The sequence below is a fragment of the Bubalus kerabau genome, chromosome 18, assembly GCF_029407905.1.
Source record: "Bubalus kerabau isolate K-KA32 ecotype Philippines breed swamp buffalo chromosome 18, PCC_UOA_SB_1v2, whole genome shotgun sequence".
In the NCBI taxonomy this organism is placed as follows: domain Eukaryota; kingdom Metazoa; phylum Chordata; class Mammalia; order Artiodactyla; family Bovidae; genus Bubalus; species Bubalus kerabau.
This window is the reverse complement of record NC_073641.1, coordinates 58,173,540-58,196,022: the sequence shown is the minus strand read 5'-3', so window position 1 is coordinate 58,196,022 and position 22,483 is coordinate 58,173,540. Positions and strand designations below refer to the sequence as shown.

At 44.1% G+C, this 22,483-nt stretch overlaps 1 protein-coding gene across 6 annotated transcripts in view; it reads right to left on the bottom strand.

Moving 5' to 3' along the window:
• Positions 1 to 22,483, bottom strand: part of MYO10 (myosin X) — a 258,499-nt gene that overhangs the window by 199,614 nt on the left and 36,402 nt on the right. For 5 of the 6 annotated variants that reach the window (XM_055554772.1, XM_055554774.1, XM_055554770.1 and 2 more), the window contains exon 2: positions 2,442 to 2,540. The exons of the other annotated variant lie outside the window; for it this stretch is intronic. In XM_055554772.1, the coding sequence (XP_055410747.1) occupies positions 2,442 to 2,540 (99 nt within the window). The remainder of the gene's footprint in view (positions 1 to 2,441; positions 2,541 to 22,483) is intronic. 6 annotated transcript variants of the gene reach the window in all.

The following is a 22,483-nucleotide window of genomic DNA, read 5'->3' as shown; positions in this document are numbered from 1 at the left end:
AAGTTAATTACAGTTGTTATACTTGGGAATGACAGAGCGGGCAACGTAAGACCAAGGATTTGATGACCGATTGAAGACTCCCAGGTCGGGAGTCGCCTTCATGTTTAAGTATATACTTTTCTGGTTTAGTTCTTTCTGAAACCCATGGTCCATAAATACAAGTCAAGAAGAACAAAACTGCTGGCTTGACCATCCCTTTCGATGCTGAGGGCTACCCATCAACCAGCTGGCAACAGCATCACACGTCCCCAACTGCTGACCACATGACATAGGCAGGAAGCTTAGAGGCTGTTAGAAATGCTGTGCGAGAAGCCTCTGCTGAGCAAAGCGTAGTTCAACAGGAATAGAAAGCATCTTTGGAATATTGAGGATGCTATGTTAAATCAAACAAGCCAGTAACAAAAAAGGACAAAAACTACATGATTGCACTCATATAAGCATTGAAAAGAATCAAAATCATAGAGATAGAGAGTAGAAAGGTGGTTACCAAGGACGGGGGGAATTACACGTTTGTTGGATACACTGTCTCGGCAGATTATCACAAGATGGAAAAAGTTCAAGAGACCCACTGCCCTACAACGGGAATGCACTTTACAGCTACTGAACGGTACACTTCAACGTGGTTAAAATGGGAGTTTTAACATCATGTGCTTTGCATCACAATTTTTTTAAGAGGAAAAAGGTGGGGGGGAATAAAGTATCTTTAGGATTAAAAGTAAGTTGGAAAAAAAAGAATTTCAGGAAGCTCCGTCAGGTCAGATACACTGCTTAAATGTTATTTCGTCTTTTTACCTCATCTTGAGAAGTATGTACAAGGACTGAAAGGAGCTGAATTCTCATCTGGGGAAAGGGAGAAGGCAAGACACAAAAGTGCTGGCCAGGTCACTTGGTCCTTAGTTTACAGACCACATCACCCTACCTGAGAACCTGATGAGAAAGAGCCCAGACTGTGCAGCGGTGGCTGTAAGACAGGTGGTCTCTTCAGCCCCCTCTCCCTGCACCCACCACCCCTACTCTGTATCTGCATATCACACCTGTATCGTCACCACCAGATAAATCCTGAAGAGCATTCAAGATGCTCAGATGAAAAAGGAACTGAGAAACTGTGAAATAGCCCAGAAACACCACTGCTTATCAAGCCAAGAAATGAGGAGTGTACAACAAAGAGGCTCATCTCTGCTCAAGGTCTCGAGAAACAAGTGGCCCATCAGCCGCATACTACACAAGCCTGACCTTGAAGTGTCTGTTCTCAAAGCAACTCGCAAACAAATTCAGAACCTATGAATTTTAAATAGTGGCACACAACTTCCTTTCGTTTCTTTATGTCTTTGATTTTAATGTGCCTCTGAAGGAGGGACCCACGTATAACATTAAAATTGGTTTCCTTCGGGATTAACAAACTACTATATATAAAATAAACAATAAGCACATACTGTATAGCACAAGGAACTGTATTCAATACCTGCTAATAATCTATAAGGGAAAAGAATTTGAAATATATGTATGTATTTACATTTAACCGAATCACTTTGCTGTATACCTGAAACACAACACTGTAAATTAACTATGTATGTGTCTGTGTGTGCGCTCAGTCATTCAGTCATGTCTGATTCTTTATGACCCCATGGACTGTCGCCCACCAGGCTCCTCTTTCCATGGGATTTCCCAGGCAAGAAAACCGGAACAAGTTGCCATTTCCTCCTCCAGGGGATATTCCCGACCCAGGGATCCAACTCACATCTCTTGTGTCTCCTGCATTGGTAGGCCATTCTTTACCACTGAACCACCTGGACTTCAATTTTTTTTTTATTGTAAATTGGTTTCCTTATAAAATGGAGAAGCTAGGCTCCTTTTCAACTGTCCAAATACAATCAATGGGCCAGTTGGTAGATTCAAGAATTCGTTCTCGGTCATCTTCACTTGTTTCACACTAAAGAATGGGCACCCTGGAGCAGTGGTTCCTACAGACAGAGGAGCTTCTTCAGTTGCTTCACAAGGTGGATAAGGAGGCTCAGGGGACATGATTTGCTCCATCCTGTCTTTACAGGGACCAGGTCACCGCTACAGTCTCACTGGCAGACCAGTACTCCCAACACTAGGCAAGTTTACAAACTTGAAGGGAAGGTCGCCGTGAAACCGATGACCACCCTATACTCCTGCTTAGTCCTGATTCCCAGGAAGGAAACCAGCCAAGTACAGTGTTCCTCTGTCCTGTCCTGGTTGGAACACTTTGTGTTCCATTTGGGAGAATTTTTTTACTGTGTCTCTCACACACTCAAGGTGTGCATCACACATTCCCCTTTTAGGATTCTGTTTCATCACTGAGAAAAGATGCCTAGGGCATGAGGGGTGGGGAGCGGGGAATGAACACACGTGCCCTCACTCAGGGCCCCCCGAGGAAGCGAACACGGCTGGTACGAAGCGGCAGGCTCTCAGCTCACCTGACCATAGTCCGTCTGGAAGACCACAACGCCCTCCGCACAGGAATTTACGGTACTGGGGAAATGCTGGCCGTTTTCTCTCAGCCAGACCCGTGTTCCCTGTAAATAAAACAGACAGAATATAACTATGTGTTGGAACTGCACTATGTGGCAAAACACCACCCATAAAATTACTATACTTAACTAAATTCCTTAAAAATCACTTTTTGAAAAGCATATGTCTTTCTCAAATAAGCAAGGAATGAATCTTCAAAGAAAGCATCACCCACAGCCTTGTGTGTTAGTTGAGCAGTCGTGTCCGACTCTGCAACCCTATGGGCTGTAGCCCTCCAGGCTCCTCTGTCCACGGGATATTCCAGGCAAGGATACTGGAGTGGGTTGCCATTTCCTTCTCCAGGGGATCTTCCCGACACAGGGACTGAAGCCAGGTCTCCTGCGTTGCCAGTGGATTCTTTACCATCTGAGCCACCAGGGAAGCCCACATATACCCACAGCCTTACATATATACAAGTGTGACTGAGAGCCCCACTAGACAGAGGAAGAAAAGAAAGGACAGAGAAAATCGTACTAAAATGCAACTGATGTCTGTGGATTATCTCGTTTCATTCACACACACCCACCCTTTGAGGCAAGCGTCATTACCCACTGTATAGATGGAGAAGTGGAGATCCAGAGGTAGCCTGCCCAGCGTCTCACATGAAGAAACTACAAGTTTAATCAGGTCACCACACTGCTTCGCCCGAAGTTCAGAACTCTACAGAACGTTCAGGCTCCAACTTCCCGAGTCCAAGCCCCAAGCACTGGCCCACTTGGAGGGCACTGACTTCCTCCTTGTATAAAATCCACTGACCTCTCCAAGAGAGGGATTCCGTTTTAGTAAGTATTACAACCCAGTCCCACCAGTATGAATTTTGGCAGGATTCCACCAGATAACAAACGCACCCCAAAGTTTGGAATTACAGCCCAACTTTCAGATCCTACTGTTTTAACCTGGGGCAAAATGTTTTGGCATCAATTTTATTTCTCTTTTTTTACTTCCCCACTGGATAAATGAGATGACAATCAAAATACTTGGCTTTCCAATGCTGAATTTCTTCTTTCTTTGATTTCCCAACATGAAAACCGTTTGTTTTCAAGGACAAGTGATAAAAATGTTTGCAGAAATTACTGGGTGTTCACTGGTCATTCAAATTATAAACAGCTACCTTTATGGCAATTCTTATACATGTGATGGGAATGGAAATTGGCGCAGCCACTATGCAAACAGTATGAAGTTTCCTTAAAAAACTAAAGTGGAACTACCACATAATCCAGTAATTCCACTCCTGAGTATATATCCATAAAAGGAAAAAATATTAGTTCCAAAAGATACATGCACCTCAGTGTTCACAGCAGCGCTATTTACAATAGCCAAGACAGGAAAGCAACCCAAGTGCCCATCAGACAACTGGATAAAGAAGATGTGATGTATAGATAAACATGAAAATTACTTGGTCATAAAAAATAATGAAATACTGCCATTTGCAGCAATGTGGATGGATCTAGATTAATTGCTGCTGCTGCTGCTGCTAAGTTGCTTCAGTCGTGTCCAACTCTGTGCGACCCCATAGACGGCAGCCCACCAGGCTCCCCCGTCCCTGGGACTCTCCAGACAAGAACACTGGAGTGGGTTGCCATTTCCTTTTCCAGTGCATGAAAGTGAAGAGTGAAAGTGAAGTTGCTCAGTTGTGTCCAACTCTTAGCGACCCCATGGACTGCAGCCCACCAGGCTCCTCTGTCCATGGGATTTTCTAGGCAAGCGTACTGGAGTGGGGTGCCATTATGTTTAGTGAAATAAGTCAGACAGAGAAAGACAAATACTGTATGATATCACTTATATATGGAGTCTAAAAAAATAAAACAAACAAACATATATGCAAAATAGAAACGGACTCACAGGCATGGAAAACAGACTAGTGGTTACCAAAGGGAAAAAGGAGGGAAGAGGGACATATTAGGGGTGTGGGATTAACAAATACAAATTACTATATATAAAATAGATAAGCAAAAAGGATATACTCTATAGTACAGGGAATTATATCCATATCATACATCATACCCATTAATCCACAATGGCATATAATCTGCAAAAATACTGAACTACTAAGCTGTACACCTGAAACTTACGCAATAATCTACATCAACTATACGTCAATTAAAAAATACTTAAAATTTTTCCACTGGTCATGTATGGATGTGAGAGTTGGTCTGTAAAAAAAGCTGAGTGCCGAAGAATTGATGCTTCTGAACTGTCGTGTTGGAGAAGGCTCTTGAGAGTCCTGTGGACTGCAAGGAGATCCAACCAGTCCATCCTAAAGGAAATCAGTCCTGAATATTCACTGTAAGAACTGATGTTGAAGCTGAAACTCCAATACTTTGGCCACCTGATGCGAAGAGCTGACTCACTGGAAAAGACCCTGATGCTGGGAAAGATTGAGGGCAGGAGGAGAAGGGGACGACAGAGGATGAGATGGTTGGATGGCATCACTGACTCAATGGACATGAGTTTGGGTAAACTCTGGGAGTTGGTGATGAACAGGGAGGCCTGGCGTGCCGCAGTCCATGGGGTCACAAAGAGTCAGACACGACTGAGCAACTAAACTGAACTAATTCAAAAAAAAAGAATTACTTTTATGACTTAATGTATACCCAATGTGCTGCAACCACTTTATTATTCATATTATTTCTACTCTGCTCAATTTCATCAACTCCAACAAAAATGAAACAGTGGAAACACACCAAAATTATCATTTGATACAAGAATAGCACTTAAAGCTCCTTTTACTAGAATTTTCAACCTCATTTCATTGATCTGCTTATTGTTTTAATTTGAGATGTTAAATGAAATAGTCAAATATATTGGTTATACATTTAACTTCTCATGTAAGGGACTACTACTGATCTCAACACAGAGAGAGATGGAAGGGGATAAACAATGTAGAAGTGAACTAAGTATACTCAGCACTTTATGGTACTTTAAATTATGTTATTACTGGCATAAACAGTAGCTTCCGGTAATAGGGTGTCCATGAGGTGTCCCAGTCATGTGCTAAGAGCCTCAATAACCCTGATGCTAACTTAACCTTTGGTAAGATAGGAATCCTTGCCCTGAAACTCAAGTTCAGAGCTTAAGTCCTTATCTAAAGTCACAAGCTAGTCTCTTTTCAAATCCTTATTCCATACTCTTTCCACACATCACACTATTTGTCTCCTTAAAGAAATTCATGAATAAATAAAATGCACTAGTAGGTCAGAAAACAACTAAAACATCCAGAAAGAAGGACACAACTGCTGGGCAGTCCTGATTTCTTTATTAGCAAACAGCTGTTTTCCAAGAACATTTACTGCAGGCATCTCTAAGACTGCTCTTTTAAATGCCATTTCACACCAAAACTGCAGTATTTGTAATGTTCTAGATAGAGACTTCCAAGCGTCTTAACTACTTTTTCAGCCTTTTTAAAACGCACAGGTCAAGACACTGCAGCACTGAAGGCTTTCAAATACCTACATGGAAAGAATCCACCTGCCAATGCAGGAGACTTGGCAGACTCTGCTTCAATCCCTGGGTTGGGAAGATCCCCTGGAGTAGGAAATGGCAACCCACTCCACTATTCTTGCCTGGAAAATCCCATGGACAGAGGAGCCTGGTAGGCTACAGTCCATGGGATCACAAAGAGTCAGACAGGACTGAGCACGCAAACACACACTCAAATGGAAACTTTCAAGGTCATAACACAAGAGCTTTTACTCATTAGGTAAAACCATAAAATAATCACAGTGGACCTCCATCCCAGAATCCTGAGTCCAAAGCTTTCTGTTTGCTATGACTACCACCTGCACTGCTTTGATCAAAAAGGATTTCATGTCTGTTTCCCAAGTCTCAAAATTGTCTATCTATATGAATTAAGATTCTGTTATGAAACATTACTGAATTAATATAAATTGTCACCAGGATTAATATAAACCTCCCGACTCCCAGAGGCTACACAGTGTGCCGTTTCTTTCACTTGAGTTTTGCTGTAGCTCTTTTAGAACCTTCTCATTTGAAAGTATTACCAAGCCCTTTGTTGACACAGTCCTGCCTACACGAAAAACACACAATTCAACTTCCTTAGTCCAAAGGTCTTTCTCAACAGGTGTGAAGAGCTGCTGAAAAACAAATCTTACAAAATCCAGCCCTGATTTCCAATCCAGAGCCCCCTAACCAGTTTTCCTGAACACTGTCTTCCCCAGATAGGAAGGGAAATGCATTCAAAACACCCGCTTTTTTCTCTGAAAAAGTTTAAACAGGCAATTTTCATAGAATCAGACTTGCAAAGTAAAACTGGTGCAATGGATATTTTTTTACATAGGTTGTTCTGGGTGGTTTCTCTCAGCCCTCCAACTTTCTGCTTCCATTCTATTCGAAAAGAACACATACACCCCGGTCCAGAAAAGAGGCCACCCACAGGCATTTGAAAACGAAGTCACAGACAGACATTTACCAGAACATCCAAGTTTGAGTGGAGAAGAAAAATGCACCCAACCATATGCAAACCATTATATTCTGTCATTGTTAAACAGACTGATAATTTAATGTACAACACAGACATATGGAGAAAACTCCTAGCATATGGGGAAAATTCACAACTGGAGTAAAAATATGCCTTTAAAAGCAGGTGGAACAAGTTGTATCACAAAATAACACCTTTTATTAAAACTATGGATGTTTTCATCTTAATCTGAGACAGGTATGTGTTAAATTCAACTTCTAAAAAACTTTTCTGCACACAATCACCATTAACAGTTTTACAAGATAAAGCACTTGGCCAGAAATTCCCATCTCTTTGAACTTGAGGGCAATCTTGTAAGATAAGGAGACAAGTAATACCATTCCTTTAAAAATTAGGTTCACAGAGATTCCATTTTTCCATTGCCAACGAATGACTTCCTGGCTGTACTTAAAGACCAACCACACCGAGTGTTGGTGACAATGTGGAAAAACTGGTGGCGATATAAAATGGTATACCCAGCTTGGAAAACAGTGTGGCAGTTTCTTAAATTCAGAATATAATCTTGCCATATGTCCCAACAATTCAACTCCCAGAGATCTGCCTACTCCAAGTTTTTCAAAAGCCTTGTAAGCTAATATTCACAGCAGCATTATTCATAACAGCTGAATTCTAGAAATCACTTGTCGACAGAAGAAAAATGCACAACCTAAAGTTGCAGGTTAGATTTTATTTGGGGATCTTACAGAGGATTACTGCCCGGGCGCCAGCCTCTCCGCTGAGTTAACAGTTCCAAACAAGCAAGCGAGGAGCCAGGATATACTGGAGCTTCTGCTGGGGGTGGGGAAGAAAAAAAGTGGTCCAACACCAAGAGATTACTGCTAATCACAAAACCCAGCATCTCAAGTTAACAATTACAGTGTTTTTCTATGTACGGGAAGATGCAAGAGTCTGGGCTCATTGAATTTATTCCCCAGATATGCATCTTAACTATCTAAGGCCAGGATGCTATTTTTGTGTATGAATGAGAAGATGAATCCCCTCAAGGTACACTGTTGTGGGTGGCTACAGTGGCTGATGGTGAGAACCCTCATTTTTTTTCTTTTTTTTTTTAAACGGGAAAGGCAGGCAATACTTTTTTTTTTGTCTACACATTCAAATGTCCATCAGCAGGTATAGAAATAAAATGTGATAAATCTATACAATGAAAGGCTCAGCAATAGAAGAAAAAACCAAATCACAGAATCACCAACAAGGATAAAACTCAAAAACATTACACTAAGTAAAAGAAGCTACACATAAATAAGTATATATCATAGAATTCCATGTATATGAAATTTCTGGAAGAGGTAAATTCATAGATGCAGAAACTAGATGAATAGATGCCAAAGGCTAGGTGTCGGGGCAGGGAGACGCACTAACTGCATGTGGAAGAAGGAACCTGGGTGGGGAGGACAACGGAATCATTCTAAAACTGAACTGTGCTGATGGCGGCATGACTGTCTAAATGCAGCAACTGTCTAAATGCCCTCAACTCCATTCAACTGTAAATCTACAATGGGTGGATTTTCTTGTATGTAATTACACATGGTCATTTCAAACCATTTAAAAACTTTAAATCCCAGCCTATATACTTCTCAGTGGTACATGAATATTCTTAACCATTCCATAATGGGAAAAACCCAATCATGTCTCTATAACTGACCAATGGTGATGTCAAGAAACACACACACGGGAATAATGATTATGTGTGCGTGCGTGCATGCTTAGTCACTTCAGTCGTGTCTGACTCTCTGCGACCCCATCGACCATGGCCTGCCAGGCTCCTCTGTCCATGGGATTCTTCTCCAGCTGTATTAAAACTCTGAAGACTGATTTGTGTTGGGTTCATTAAGTCCCCGCTCTCTATTAACATAGACTAGGAGGGGGATACAAGGCTATCAGGAGCCATGTCCAAGCTCATCTCCAGATAAGACTGTTAGAGGAACATGTTGTTTTTTAGTCACTAAGTCATGTCCGATTCTTTTGTGACCCCATGGACTGTAGCCCACCAGGCTCCTCTGTCTATGGGATTTCCCAGGCAAGAATATTGGAGTGGGGTGCCACTGCCTTCTCCAGGGGATCTTCCTGACCCAGGGCTCCAACCTGAATCTCCTGTATTGGCATATGGATTCTTTACCACTGAGCCACCAGGGAAGCCTGTGGTAGAGAGTATCTCTGCTCCAATTATCGGCCTCCCTCCCTGGAAGTGCTGCACTCAATATGCCAGCAAATTTGGAAAACTCAGCAGTGGCCACAGGACTGGAAAAGGTCAGTTTTCATTCCAATCCCAAAGAAAGGCAATGCCAAAGAATGCTCAAAGTACCGCACAATTGCACTCATCTCACACGCTAGTAAAGTAATGCTCAAAATTTTCCAAGCCAGGCTTCAGCAATATGTGAACTGTGAACTTCCTGATGTTCAAGCTAGTTTTAGAAAAGGCAGAGGAACCAGAGATCAAATTGCCAACATCCGCTGGATCATAGAAAAAGCAAGAGAGTTGCAGAAAAACATCTACTTCTGCTTTATTGACTATGCCAAAGCCTTTGACTGTGTGGATCACAATAAACTGAGGAAAATTCTGAAAGAGATGGGAATACCAGAACACCTGATCTGCCTCTTGAGAAATTTGTATGCAGGTCAGGAAGCAACAGTTAGAACTGGACATGGAACAACAGACTGGTTCCAAATAGGAAAAGGAGTTCGTCAAGGCTGTGTATTGTCACCCTGTTTATTTAACTTATATGCAGAGTACATCATGAGAAACGCCGGACTGGAAGAAGCACAAGCTGGAATCAAGATTGCTGGGAGAAATATCAATAACCTCCGATATGCAGATGACACCACCCTTATGGCAGAAAGTGAAGACGAACTCAAAAGCCTCTTGATGAAAGTGAAAGTGGAGAGTGAAAAAGTTGGCTTAAAGCTCAACATTCAGAAAACGAAGATCATGGCATCTGGTCCCATCACTTCATGGGAAATAGGTGGGGAAACAGTGGAAACAGTGTCAGACTTTATTTTTCTGGGTTCCAAAATCACTACAGATGGTGACTGCAGCCATGAAATTAAAAGACACTTACTCCTTGGAAGGAAAGTTATGACCAACCTAGATAGCATATTCAAAAGCAGAGACATTACTTTGCCAACAAAGGTTCGTCTAGTCAAGGCTATGGTTTTTCCTGTGGTCATGTATGGATGTGAGAGTTGGACTGTGAAGAAGGCTGAGCACCGAAGAATTGATGCTTTTCAACTGTGGTGTTGGAGAAGACTCTTGCGAGTCCCCTGGACTGCAAGGAGATCCAACCAGTCCATTCTGAAGGAGATCAGCCCTGAGATTTCTTTGGAAGGAATGATGCTAAAGCTGAAACTCCAGTACTTTGGCCACCTCATGCGAAGAGTTGACTCATTGGAAAAGACTCTGATGCTGGGAGGGACTGGGGGCAGGAGGAGAAGGGGACGACAGAGGATGAGATGGCTGGATGGCATCATTGACTTGATGGACGTGAGTCTGCGTGAACTCCGGGAGTTGGTGATGGACAGGGAGGCCTGGCGTGCTGCGATTCATGGGGTCGCAAAGAGTCAGACAGGACTGAGCGACTGATCTGATCTGATCTCCCTGGAAGATAATCACAAATCCCCAGCCAGCTGTGTGACCTGCATTAACTCCTTGGGCAAGAAGTTGTACCTGGCATCTTCCTGCTAACATGGAAACACAACGTAGCTTTGCAGAGCCTAAAATACTTACCTTCTGGCCCTTCTGCACAAAAGTTGACTGACCCCCAATTAAGAAGCTAAAAATCACTATTATAGGCACCTGTTGCTGCCCCATTAAAAAAAATTTTTTTTTCTCTTTTTAACTACTACATTTATCTTCTGATTTCAAGAATGATTTTCATCCCTGAACTTTTTGAAAAAAACTAAGTTTAAAAATAAGGTAGGAAAACAACCCTAAAAAGGGATAATGATGATGGACTTTAAATACCATACTGTGTGGCATGTTCTAATTACAGATTCACAGAAAAGAAGACATTCTTTAGTCAAACACACAACTCAGTCTTAGACCCACAACACGGCACCACACCTATTTTTCTCCCATAACTGCCTACTCGGCCCATGTTGACTTCCACGGTTCAGGAGTCCTAACAACCTACACGATAAAATCAGTTTGTTTCTGGAATGTGATCTGCCTTTCCTTTTTAAAAAAAAAAAGAAAATCTAATAACATTGTAATGGATAAATTAATATGGCTATTTTTTAAAAAATGTATCTTGAGGAAAGCACTCTATCTTGAGATAGAGGAAATTAACCAACAACGTTTCCCTACCTACCTACTTAGCTGCACTGGGTCTTTGCTGCAGCACGAGGGATCTTTGATCTTCTAGCTGGGGCATGCAAGATTTTTAGTTACAGCATGTGGGAGTCTAGTTCTCTAATTAGGGATTGAACCCAGTCCCCCTACATTGGGAGTGTGGAGTCTTAGCCACTAGATCAGGGAAGTACCTAATATGGCTATTTAAATCCGCAGTATTTTCAACAGCCAAAAGAAAGCTCTTCTTTTTAGCCTGCAATGACTTAGCTAAGAAGTAACCTGGATTTGAAGACGTCTAATATAACAAGTGGGCTGGTGGTTCAGTGGAAGATTCGATCCGTGGGTCAGGATGAGCCCATGGAGAAGAAAATGGCAACCCACTCCAGTATTCTTGCCTGGGAAATGCCACGGACAGAGAAGCCTGGAAGAGTACACCACAGGGTCACAGGAGTCAGGCACAACTTAGAAACTAAACACCAACAAATGTGGCAGGCTGGGACATAGGAGACCCTTGTTCTTAAAGATACTGAATTCCAGAAAGGAGATGTGGGTAATATATCATAGTATAAGAATTCAAACAGCATTTTTAAAACTGAGATATAATTGACATGTAACACATTAGTTCCAGGTGTACAGCATAATGATTAGATATTAGTATCTATGGAGAAGTGATCAAGACAATAAATCTAGTTAACATCCATTACCACACATGTTTTTTTTTCTTATGGCAACTTTTAAGATCTACTCTCTTAGCAACTTTCAAATAACCATACGGTATTATCAAGCATAGCCACCATGCTATGAGATCTGCAGGGCTTATTTTACAACCGGAAGTCTGTAGCATTTGAAGCTGTTCATTCAATTCCTCCACCCCTCCCTCTGGCAATCGCTTATCTGTTTTCTGTACGAGTTCAGAGGGGTGGTTCTGATGGGGAGGGTCCACATATAAGTGAGATCTCTCCTCGTTTATAGTTACCTTTGTTGTTGAAGTAGGAATACCTTTTCATCAACTGAACAGATCTTTTTTTTTCCCTAATCCTTATTACTCAAATCTGTCTCAAAGGACACACGGCGTTTATAACATACAAAGTTCTAACACAGGGTCCTCCACCTCATCTGTACTGACATTTTTGGTGAGGGAATTATTTGTCATGGAGGAGGGGACTGTCCTAGTTGAGAACCACTGGTCTAGAGTGAACAGAAAGTTCAGAGCCACGCCAAAGGAAAGGAGCTTTCAAACACCATTAACTGAAAGCAGACTCCACTGTCTCAATTCTAGGAATTTCCACAACCTCCTGAAGTCGGATCAGCCCAGACATGACCTACCTGGGGCAGATCTAATTTCCGGTGACCTTGGCTCGGTGCTTACAGAAGGAAGGGGTTGGGTGCGGGGAGGGAGTGCTGCAGAATGTGATTCAAAACATCTGACGACAGAAGGAGCGAGGTCTCCGCGGCAGCTGGCTGGATGGCAGTACTAGGGGCCCTCTCTCCTTTTTCTCTTTTCTGTCTACTCAGCCGTTTGGGGGTTTTTTTTACAGGTACTTTTCATGTTTCCTGGAGAAGGGAATGGCAGCCCACTCCAGTATCCTTGCCTGGAGAATCCCATGGAGAGAGGAGCCTGGCAGGCTTCAGTCCATACGGTCACAAAAAGTCGGACACGACTGTGTGGCTAACACACTTTCATGTTTGGATCTAACAACGTTTTTATGCAGACAATTGGAATCCACACAGACAAAAGCCCGCTCAAAACCTATGCTCTTTCACCTCGGGGGAGATTTCAACCCTAAGTGCTTGCAAACCTCAGTGCAAAACTTGTCAACAGGTCTGGAAACAGTGAAGGTGAGAACGAAGTACAGCGTCATCACGTGTCCAAAGTGAGTATGAAAAATGCGGTGCGAACAAGAGTGGCGGGGACAAAAGGGGCCCTGCTGGCTGGAGATGGACTCAGGAGACTCAGAAATGAAAGGAAAAGGGGCAACCCAAGACGTCTCTCCTGCAGAGACAGCCGCAGCTCAGGAGGGGGCCCGGGAAAAGTGAAGCAGCTTCGTGGCCACTGACCCCAACGTCCTGGCCGCCATGGGTGATCTGCGGGCCCACCTGCCACAGGGCAGGGAGAGCAGAGCACGGGGCCACCAGGATGAGTGGTCCCCGGACTCACTTCCTGCATGTGACCACAGGGCTTCAGACCTAAGGCTGGCACCCTCTTCAGCACTATTGCATCAGAGTCTGAAAAGCAGATGGTTTCGGGCTCAGTTCTCAAAGGGTGCAGAATTCAGCTAGCACGGGGCCAGCACCGACTGCTGAGGACAGAAAAGGAATGTGCTGTGAGCATATCGCCCGGGATGTCAGAAATACGCAGTATGAAGATCCCCAATGTGTCCCACGTCACCAGGGCTGTGGAGCAGCAGTGGCATTTGCTTTCTATAATAAGCAACGCCAAGGACAACTGTTCTACACCCTTCAGAGCTGAGGCCACCATTAAATTCCAGGGGAAAATGTGTGGCTGACACTTGTTCAGGACTCACAGACATAACCCCTCCCCTACAACCACTCCCAAAGGCTACGTGACAAGCGCTGCGTAACTCCCCAGACTGGCCTATAGAAGCCCTTGAAGGCACTGCTCTTCTAATAAGGGATGTATTCCAGCTCTCTGTAGCTGAAATGTGTTTGCGGCTATCAGCTATGTCATCATTGTCATCATAAACATCATTTCTTGGAAATATGAGCCTCAGTATCTTTTACAGCACTATTCCCACAGCAAGATATGTCATGTCCCGAACACCTAAACACAGTACGGCTGTAAAACGAGGCTGCCTACATTCAATCAAGTTCACCGTCTGTCCCATGCCTCGCCACAGTTCCCAGTGAGAAGGGCCACGTGGCACGCATTTCCCGCTGTCCACCCGTAACGTCAAACTGTCACCACCGTGAGCCACTGCTTTTGCGGGGACAATCACATGTAAAGTACATGAGCAGTAGGAGGTAGAAAGGGAAAAGAAAAAAGAAAACGCTGAAAGATTTTGCCAACAATAAACTAATCTCTGCTCAATGTTCCTCAGGTAAAGATGCAAAGACTCATCGGTGTCCCCCACTCATAATTAAAACCAAAGCAAACTATGCTAAATGGCAAGACACCTGACTTATGAAATTGGAATTCTTTTTGTTGTTGTTTGGTCACTATGCTGCGTCCTACTCTTTGCAACCCCACGGATTGCAGCACGCCAGGCTTCCTTGTCCTTCACCATCTCCTGGAGCTTGCTCCAACTCATGTCCATTGAGTCGGTGATGCCATCCAACCATCTCATCCTCTGTCGCCCCCTTCTCCCCACTGCTTTCAATCTTTCCCAGCATCAGGGTCTTTTCCACTGAGGCGATTCTTCGCTTCTGGTGGCCAAAGGATTGAAGCTTCCACTCCAGTATCAGTCCTTCCAATGAATCCTCAGGGTTGGTTTCCTTAATGAGTTTATTCCCAATTCTGGGCTTCCAAACTTGCCAACTGATTCCATCCTGGTTTTATATTTTGATTTTCCCTACCTTCTTCTCAACTCCTCCTAACAACTTTTCAGTTACTCTACTGAACTACAGTGACTAGAAGTAATCCCAGAAAGAGTAACACTGAAAGAAATGAATCATCTCCAAGTTGCTGAGACAATCTCAGACAGTGTAGGAATGTGACAATCCAAGGACCAAAAAACAAATTATTCTGTCTAGTAGCTAACCAATCATCACACAGCTAACACATGTGTCTAAAAGACAACAGAAAATGAACCCAAAGAATCAGCCAACACATTTAAAATTCATTCAATCTGTAAGTCATTTCACCCATAAATCCATCTACCCATCAATCCAGCCACCTTTCCACAAGTCCATCCTTCCTACCAGCATCTTTTGAGCCCCCTCATATGTACCAGGCACTCTGAAAGATTCACCAGTAAGTACCCTACATACAAACGAGTTCAGTTCCAAGAGCATGTCTAGAAGTCCAATTTGTTCATAAATCCAACAAGGTTAGCCCAAGTACTCAACTACAATTAGACATATAGTACTGTAATAGGTTTATAATACTTTTTATGCAAATAGTACGTAAAAAAACAGACACAAAAAATGAAACATTTTTAATCTTAAGGTACAGTACCTTGATAAGTACTATAGTACAACAGCTGGCATATGGGGCCTGGCATTGAGTGAACAGGCAAGAAGAGTCACTGACTAGAAGAGGGAGAGGAGGTGGGAGATGGTAGGGCTGAAGGATTGTGAGCAGCAGAAGACAGAGGACCAGCTGCAATTGTCCTGATGCTGATGGAACAACATCATGACAACATGATGGAACAACATCAGACAACTCATGCCTCATACTGATGGAACGTATGTTCACATCTTGGAAAAGTTTGCAACTTGAAGGTTCGTGCATAGGGGACTTACTGTACATAAAATCATTCCTGCTCTAAAACATTTACAATATATTGGAGGTAAAACTATGCCTATTCTAATACCCTCTACCTATAGTCTTTCTTCTGAAGCAAGGAATTATGTAACAGGAGGAGCCGAAGAACAAGACAAGAAAGAGAAGTAGGTAGCTGAGAGAAGGCCAAGCAGACTTTATAAAATGAGCACAACTGTTCTAAGAACTCTTAAAAAATAGTGGGAAATCCTCTCTCAGGGACACAAAACAACTGGCTTCAGAACTGCATTCCATTCTTCCTTTTAGTGGAAACAGTAGGAGATACAGAACAGGAGGGACAATAAAAGGCCATCACATGGTGTTTCACTCCTCACGGAACATAACACCAGGTGTCCTTTACCTCCCAGTTCCTGGAGGTTTGTCCTATCCTATTCTTGACAAGAATAATTAAAAAAAAAAAAAAAACTCCAACAAAAACTGGTTAAGATAATCTTGATGAAATCCTGGCTGTGTTCTGGCTACCATCTGTTTTTAGAAAAAATACACAAACATACTCGAAACAGGAGTTTGTCGTTACTTCATAAAAACGAATGACCCAAGAACACAGTAGGAAGTAAATAAACTTAAAACAGCTATTTCTCATTTCAGCTGCGTGCATACTCATTAATTCCTTTGCAGAATTTTATTGAAGTTCAAGAACATTTAATCTTTTTCATAAAATCCTACTTCCTGAATTAAGAGTTGCTTAAGAGATCTTCTAGCACCATCAAAGAGACAGACAACATGTTGGTGAGAACATGAAAAAAGTAGAACACGCAAACCCTGCTGGCGAGAATGTAAAATAGTGCAGCTGCCATGGGAAACGGTCTGGCTGATCCTCAGAAGGTTAAACATAGTTACTATACGACCTGGGGATTTCACTCCCAGCTATATATCCACGGGAAATGAAAACATATGGCCACACAAAAACCTGTACACAAATGTTCCCAGCAGCATTATTCCCAAGAGCCCAAATGGGGAAACAGACTGAAGGACAGATTCTTTCAAAATGTACTCAGAGAAGGGAGTATTGTTCAGTGATTAAAAAAGGATGAAGAACTGATACATATTACAACATGGAGGAGCCTTGAAAACATTACTCTAAGTCAAAGCTCTGGTTTATCCAGAAGTCATGTATGGATGTGAGAGTTAGACCATAAAGTAAGCTGAGTGCCGAATAACTGATGCTTCTGAACTGTGGTGTTGGAGAAGACTCTTGAGAGTCCCTTTGACTGCAAGGAGATCCAAGCAGTCCATCCTAAAGGTGATCAGTCCTGAATATTCATTGGAAGGACTGATGCTGAAGCTCCAATACTTTGGCCACCTGATGCAAAAAACTGACCCATTGGAAAAGACCCTGATGCTGGAAAAGATTGAAGGCAGGGAGGAGAAGGGGACAACAGAGGATGAGATGGCTGGATGGCATCACTGACTAGGTGGACATGAGTTTGAATAAGCTCCGAGAATTGGTGATGGACAGGGAAGCCTGGCATGCCGCAGTCCATGGGGTCACAAAGAGTTGGACACGACTGGGCGACTGAACTGAAGTCAAAGCACCCAGCTTCCAAGGACCACATATTGTTTGATTCCATGTATATGCAATATCCAGAAGGAAAAGCCATAGAGACAGAAAGTAGACTGCTGGCTGCCGAGGGCAGGTGTAGACAGTGACTGGAAACAGGGGATGACTGCTAAGAGGCGTGGGGTTCCCTTTTTGAGTAATGAAAATATTCTAGAGTTAGAGACTGGCGATGGCTACACAACTTTTAGTACATATTAGTAAGAATCTGCTTGCAATGCAGGAGACATGGGTTTGATCTCTGGGTCGGGAAGATCCCCTGGAGAAGGGAATGGCTGCCCACTCCAGTATTCTTGCCAGGAGAATCACATGGACAAAGGAGCCTAGTGGGCTATGGTCCACAGGGTTGCAAAAAGTTGGACACAACTGAGCGACTAACATGCAAATATTCATTCTAGTACTATATTTAGTGAATATACTAAAACCCACTGAACTGAATACTTTAAAAGGCTCACCACTTTATGTGAATTGTCTCACATATAACAAGAGGAGATGGGGAGAGAGAGAAATTGCTGCAAGAAAAACAGGCTTGTACCCTCATTCACTCCGTGGATCCAGTTATTCCAAAAGCCATCTTTACCTCTGGCCTCGCTCATGGCATAGGCCAAGAAAGTCCTCTTTCCAGTTTACGCTGGTTTGGACTGAGTCACCATCATTTACAGGCAAGGGAATATCAGCTATTACTTTTGCAGCAAAGGTCATGACTTTCAGAAGCCATCTAGAGAGCAATGCACTTAGTCCTGTCAACGACCACAAGTTGATATGTTTTCCCTAGATCATCAAAACAAGAGTTATTTCAGTGCTTTGACTATGTGACACGTGTTATACTAGAACTTTTATCAGCTGTATGATAGGAGGTGGGCTTCCCTAGAAGCTCAGTTGGTAAAGAATTGGCCTGCCATGCAGGAGACCCAGATTCGATCCCAAGGTTGGGAAGATCCCCTGGAGAAGGAAATGGCAACCCACTCCAGTATTCTTGCCCGGAGAATCCCATGGACAGAGGAGCCTGGCGGGCTACAGTCCATGGGGTCACAAGAGTTGGACATGACTTAGCAACTAAACCACCACCACCACGACAGGAGGCAAGAATGGGTTTGTTTCATCAGCCAGTGGATTCCCAGCACCTGGAACAAGTGACAAACAAGTGTTCATTCACTCAACCCCAAATCCTAGCTCAGCACCTGCTCACACATCAGGGAACAGACAGTAGCACCTGCAGGAATGGTGCTGCTCACAGAGAGACAGAGGGCCACTCAAGACGTCAGTAAGCGGCCATAGAAACCGCACTGAACATTGCCCTGGAAGGTGTGGACTCAAATCCAGCCCTACTACACGTAGCTCAGAACTGCTGTTAATGACTTGAGACTATTCCACACTAAACAAGGAGTCATTCAATTTGTCTGCTGTACGAGAAGATCACACGAGATGGCTCGCCAAAGTGCTCCAAAGCCACAGGGCCCCTGACACAACGTGGCAGTGTCTGTATTTGGGGTCTTGCTGCCAGCGCCTCCCACGTCATACCCAGGATGGCTTTCGGCACTCGGCCGGCTTTCATTTCGCTTTCCTCTAAACACCGTGCTACAGAACCTAAGAACACACAGGCCTCGTTTAACTAACCACGGGAACTAACCTCTCCTCTCAACCACCAAAACTACAGCTTTGGCCGTGTTCCAGCCACCAGGCACTTAAAAATAACTTACAGACACGCTACACCCATCAGGAAGGTGACCAGGGGGCACTGGGGAGGATGAAACAGTTTAAATGAACTAAGTGCCTGTGTGTGTTCCACTTGAGATCTACCAAGACTTTACCTAAATAAAATGATTTCTTTCCTGTGACAAAACTCAGTCCATCTCTTCTGGGGTTCCAGAGAAATCTGGGTAGAGAATGACATTTTCTTTAAGAGGCAGCCTACGTGCCAGCCCCGTGGCAATGCCAGGTTATGTCTCCATCACTAACTCAGGCTGAGATCCGAGATTCTTCTCCAAGGATACAGACCTCTGTGTCCGAGGATGAGTACAAGACACAGAGGAGGGCATACAGGCATCGGGCATAGGAGAGGCCAGAGAGGCCACAGAACGCGCTGGGTTTTGTGGTGGTGGTTCTGCCGTTTAAGTCAACCTTTTCTTTTTGAATAGTTTTGGATTATAATTTATAGAGAAGTTGCAAAGCTTCAGATGGTCCGCACACATTTATTCAGGCAGGTTCCCCCAACTGCTGACACCTTATTACATTCATCACAGAGAAGGAGCCAAAACAGGTGCATGACCATGAACACAATCCAATCTTCCTGTGGATTTCACACCAGTGTTTCCCTAATGTCCTTCTCCCATCCCAGGATCCCATCCAACACACTCTACCTACTTGTCACGCCTCCTTAAGCCTCCTCTGCTCTGTGACAGTGTTTAAAGGCCTGGACAGTTGTGAGGAATACAGGTCAGGTGTTCTGTAGAATGGTCCCTCCAAGCAGGCACTGTCTTAGGTTTTTTTCTCCAGGTTAGATGCACGTGTCGTGGTTTCCAATGATGGTTCAAATCCAGCGGTCCAACTGCCTGAATGGGAATCCTGGCTTCACTGTCTCTTAGCCTCTGGGACAAATTACCTTTCACAGCCCTCGATTTCCTCATCTATAGAAGAGCATAAATAAACCTTCCTTCCCTCCAGGGCACTGTGGGGCTAACTCTGAGAATGAAGGGGGCTGATAATCAGGACTTTTCCACCGAAAGCCTAAGTGGCCACCGATGGTTTATCAAAGATGCCGGGCCAGAGACACAGAATGAAGACTTGTGACAGACAGACCTGGCTTCCAGAAACCTGCGGGCCAATGGAGTTTACGTGGATCATTTAAAGTTGACACCATAGGACTAATCTGGCCACAGGTACAGAGTACCCACATGTGTGGTGTGTGGGTGTTGGTGAAGGAAGCAGGCCTCACAGGAACAGGATTCTGAGAATGAACAGGACAGACCCCATGGGCCAGGGGGAGTCATAAGGTGAAAGGTCCCATTTTCTGCAAATTAGCCAAGGACCAGTATAGATGCAGATACATTATCAACTGGCTTACCTGCTCTACTTATTCAGCACATGTATTATGAATGGGCTTCCCAATGGCACTAGTGGTAATGAACCCGCCTGCCAATGCAGGAGGGCACAGGTTCCATCTCTGGGTTGGGAAGATCCCCTGCAGGAGTAAATGGCTACCCACTCCAGGAGAATCTCAAGGACAGAGGAGCCTGGTGGGCTACAGTCCACAGGGTCGTAAAGAGTCAGCCACGGCTGAGCATCTGAGCACAAGAGCACAAACTACAAAAAGCTTAGCACATCGAACAACGAAGGTATGCACCTTCCTCTAGTCTAAGAAAGAGAAGTCTCAAACTCCAACCAACCAAGCTCAAGGAACTACTGAAGTCTCCCCAGTTACTCATAAAATGAGGCCAACTTACATTATTTTCCAATGCAATGGACTTTTTTACAACTATGCTTGTTAAAAAATACACAGAAAAACCCAGCAGCCCAGTCTTTGAGATATTAACTTTTAATTCCACCTCAGTCCATAAGACTCAGTCACTCATAGCTTGGAAATTCTCAAGCTCTTGTTGAGTAGAATCGATGGGTAGGCTGAAGAGGGGCCAGGGGCTGTAGTAAGACCCCACTGGGGTGGACAAGAATAAGCCAAGCCCAGGGACAAGGGGGTGGGGTGAAGTCTGGGGCCTGCAGACAAGTAGGCCCCAGGGCCCATGGGGGCAGGTAACACAAAAGCCTGGGTCCTGACATTCAGGAAGTTCCTCTGGGCTCCTCGGCACCCTCTCCCCGACCTCTGAATGCCAGGCCCTACCCAGACCAAAGTGGTCTCCCCTTTCCATTCCTAGGGAACCTCTCACTACCTGCCGGCCAGTGGTGGGAACAGGCTCAGTCTGCAAAGAGTTGCTTCCCCAGCCATAGACCTGAGGAAATTTCCTAGGAGGGGAGTCTTCCCTCCCACACCCCTCAACTCCATCCTTCCCAAACCACTCCAGCCACAGCTGAAGCCAAGTTCTGGGGACGGACACACACATACACAAACCCAGACACACACACACCCACACACACACATACACACTACCCTACTCAGTCAACAGCTGAATTCATGATTGGGAGCAAGGGACTCAGACACCAGGCCCAACAAACGCCCCATAAGCCACCACAGGATGAATGGTCTAGAAGGAGGCTCTGGTCTGTGACTCCACAGCAGATCCAAATGCCCGCGGAGCTTGGAAACCCCTGCAGTGCCCAGGGACCAGCTCCAGATGGATGGAAATGCAATGGTGGGGTGCCCCCAGCTCTGGGCCCAGGCCTTTCAGGGGGACCCGAACAGACCAGGGCTCCTTCCTCCCCTCCATCCACAAACTCACCAATTCAGAGATTCTCACACCTCCTTTGACTCCCAGGAAACACCTGATGCCTTTTCTGCTGCTTGCTCCAGCGAACTCCAGCTTAAACTATTGCATCAGCCAAAAAGTTCCCTCCGGTTTCTCCATAACATCTTATGGAAACCACTGATCTGAACAGCTGCCCCAAGAGAGGAAAGCATTAGATCCAAGTAAAACCATGAAGGAAGAAGGGCAGGGAAGGAACAAAGAAAAAGAAAAGGAAGTGGAAGGAAAAGGAAGTCAGTTAACAGTAAACCGTCGCCCCCACCTCCCAAGCAGAATGCATTGCTCCCACATAATTCACTACACATGTGGACGGACATCTCCACCATTCTTATTTACTCCAATAATTAATGCTCACTGCAGTCCAAGTGTTTGTCTTGAAATTATTTAGCTGAAAGTCATTTCCGGACATGTTATTTAAAAATCATTTTAGACGTTCCTACAAAACTATGCCTGTAACAAAGGTGGGGCTTGCTAAACATTACCTAAAAATATACCCTTCGTAACTGAATGTCCTTTACAAGCATTATTTAGGGACTCTGCAGTATCATCAGCATTGCATTGGCCTGCCAATAGAACACCATAATATCCAACTCCAAGATATATAGGAGTGAAAGTCGCTCAATCGTGTCCCCTTCTTTGATACCCAATGGACTGTAGCCCACCAGGTTCCCCTGTCCATGGGATTTCCCAGGCAAGAATACTGGAGTAGGTTGCCATTTTCTTCTCCAGG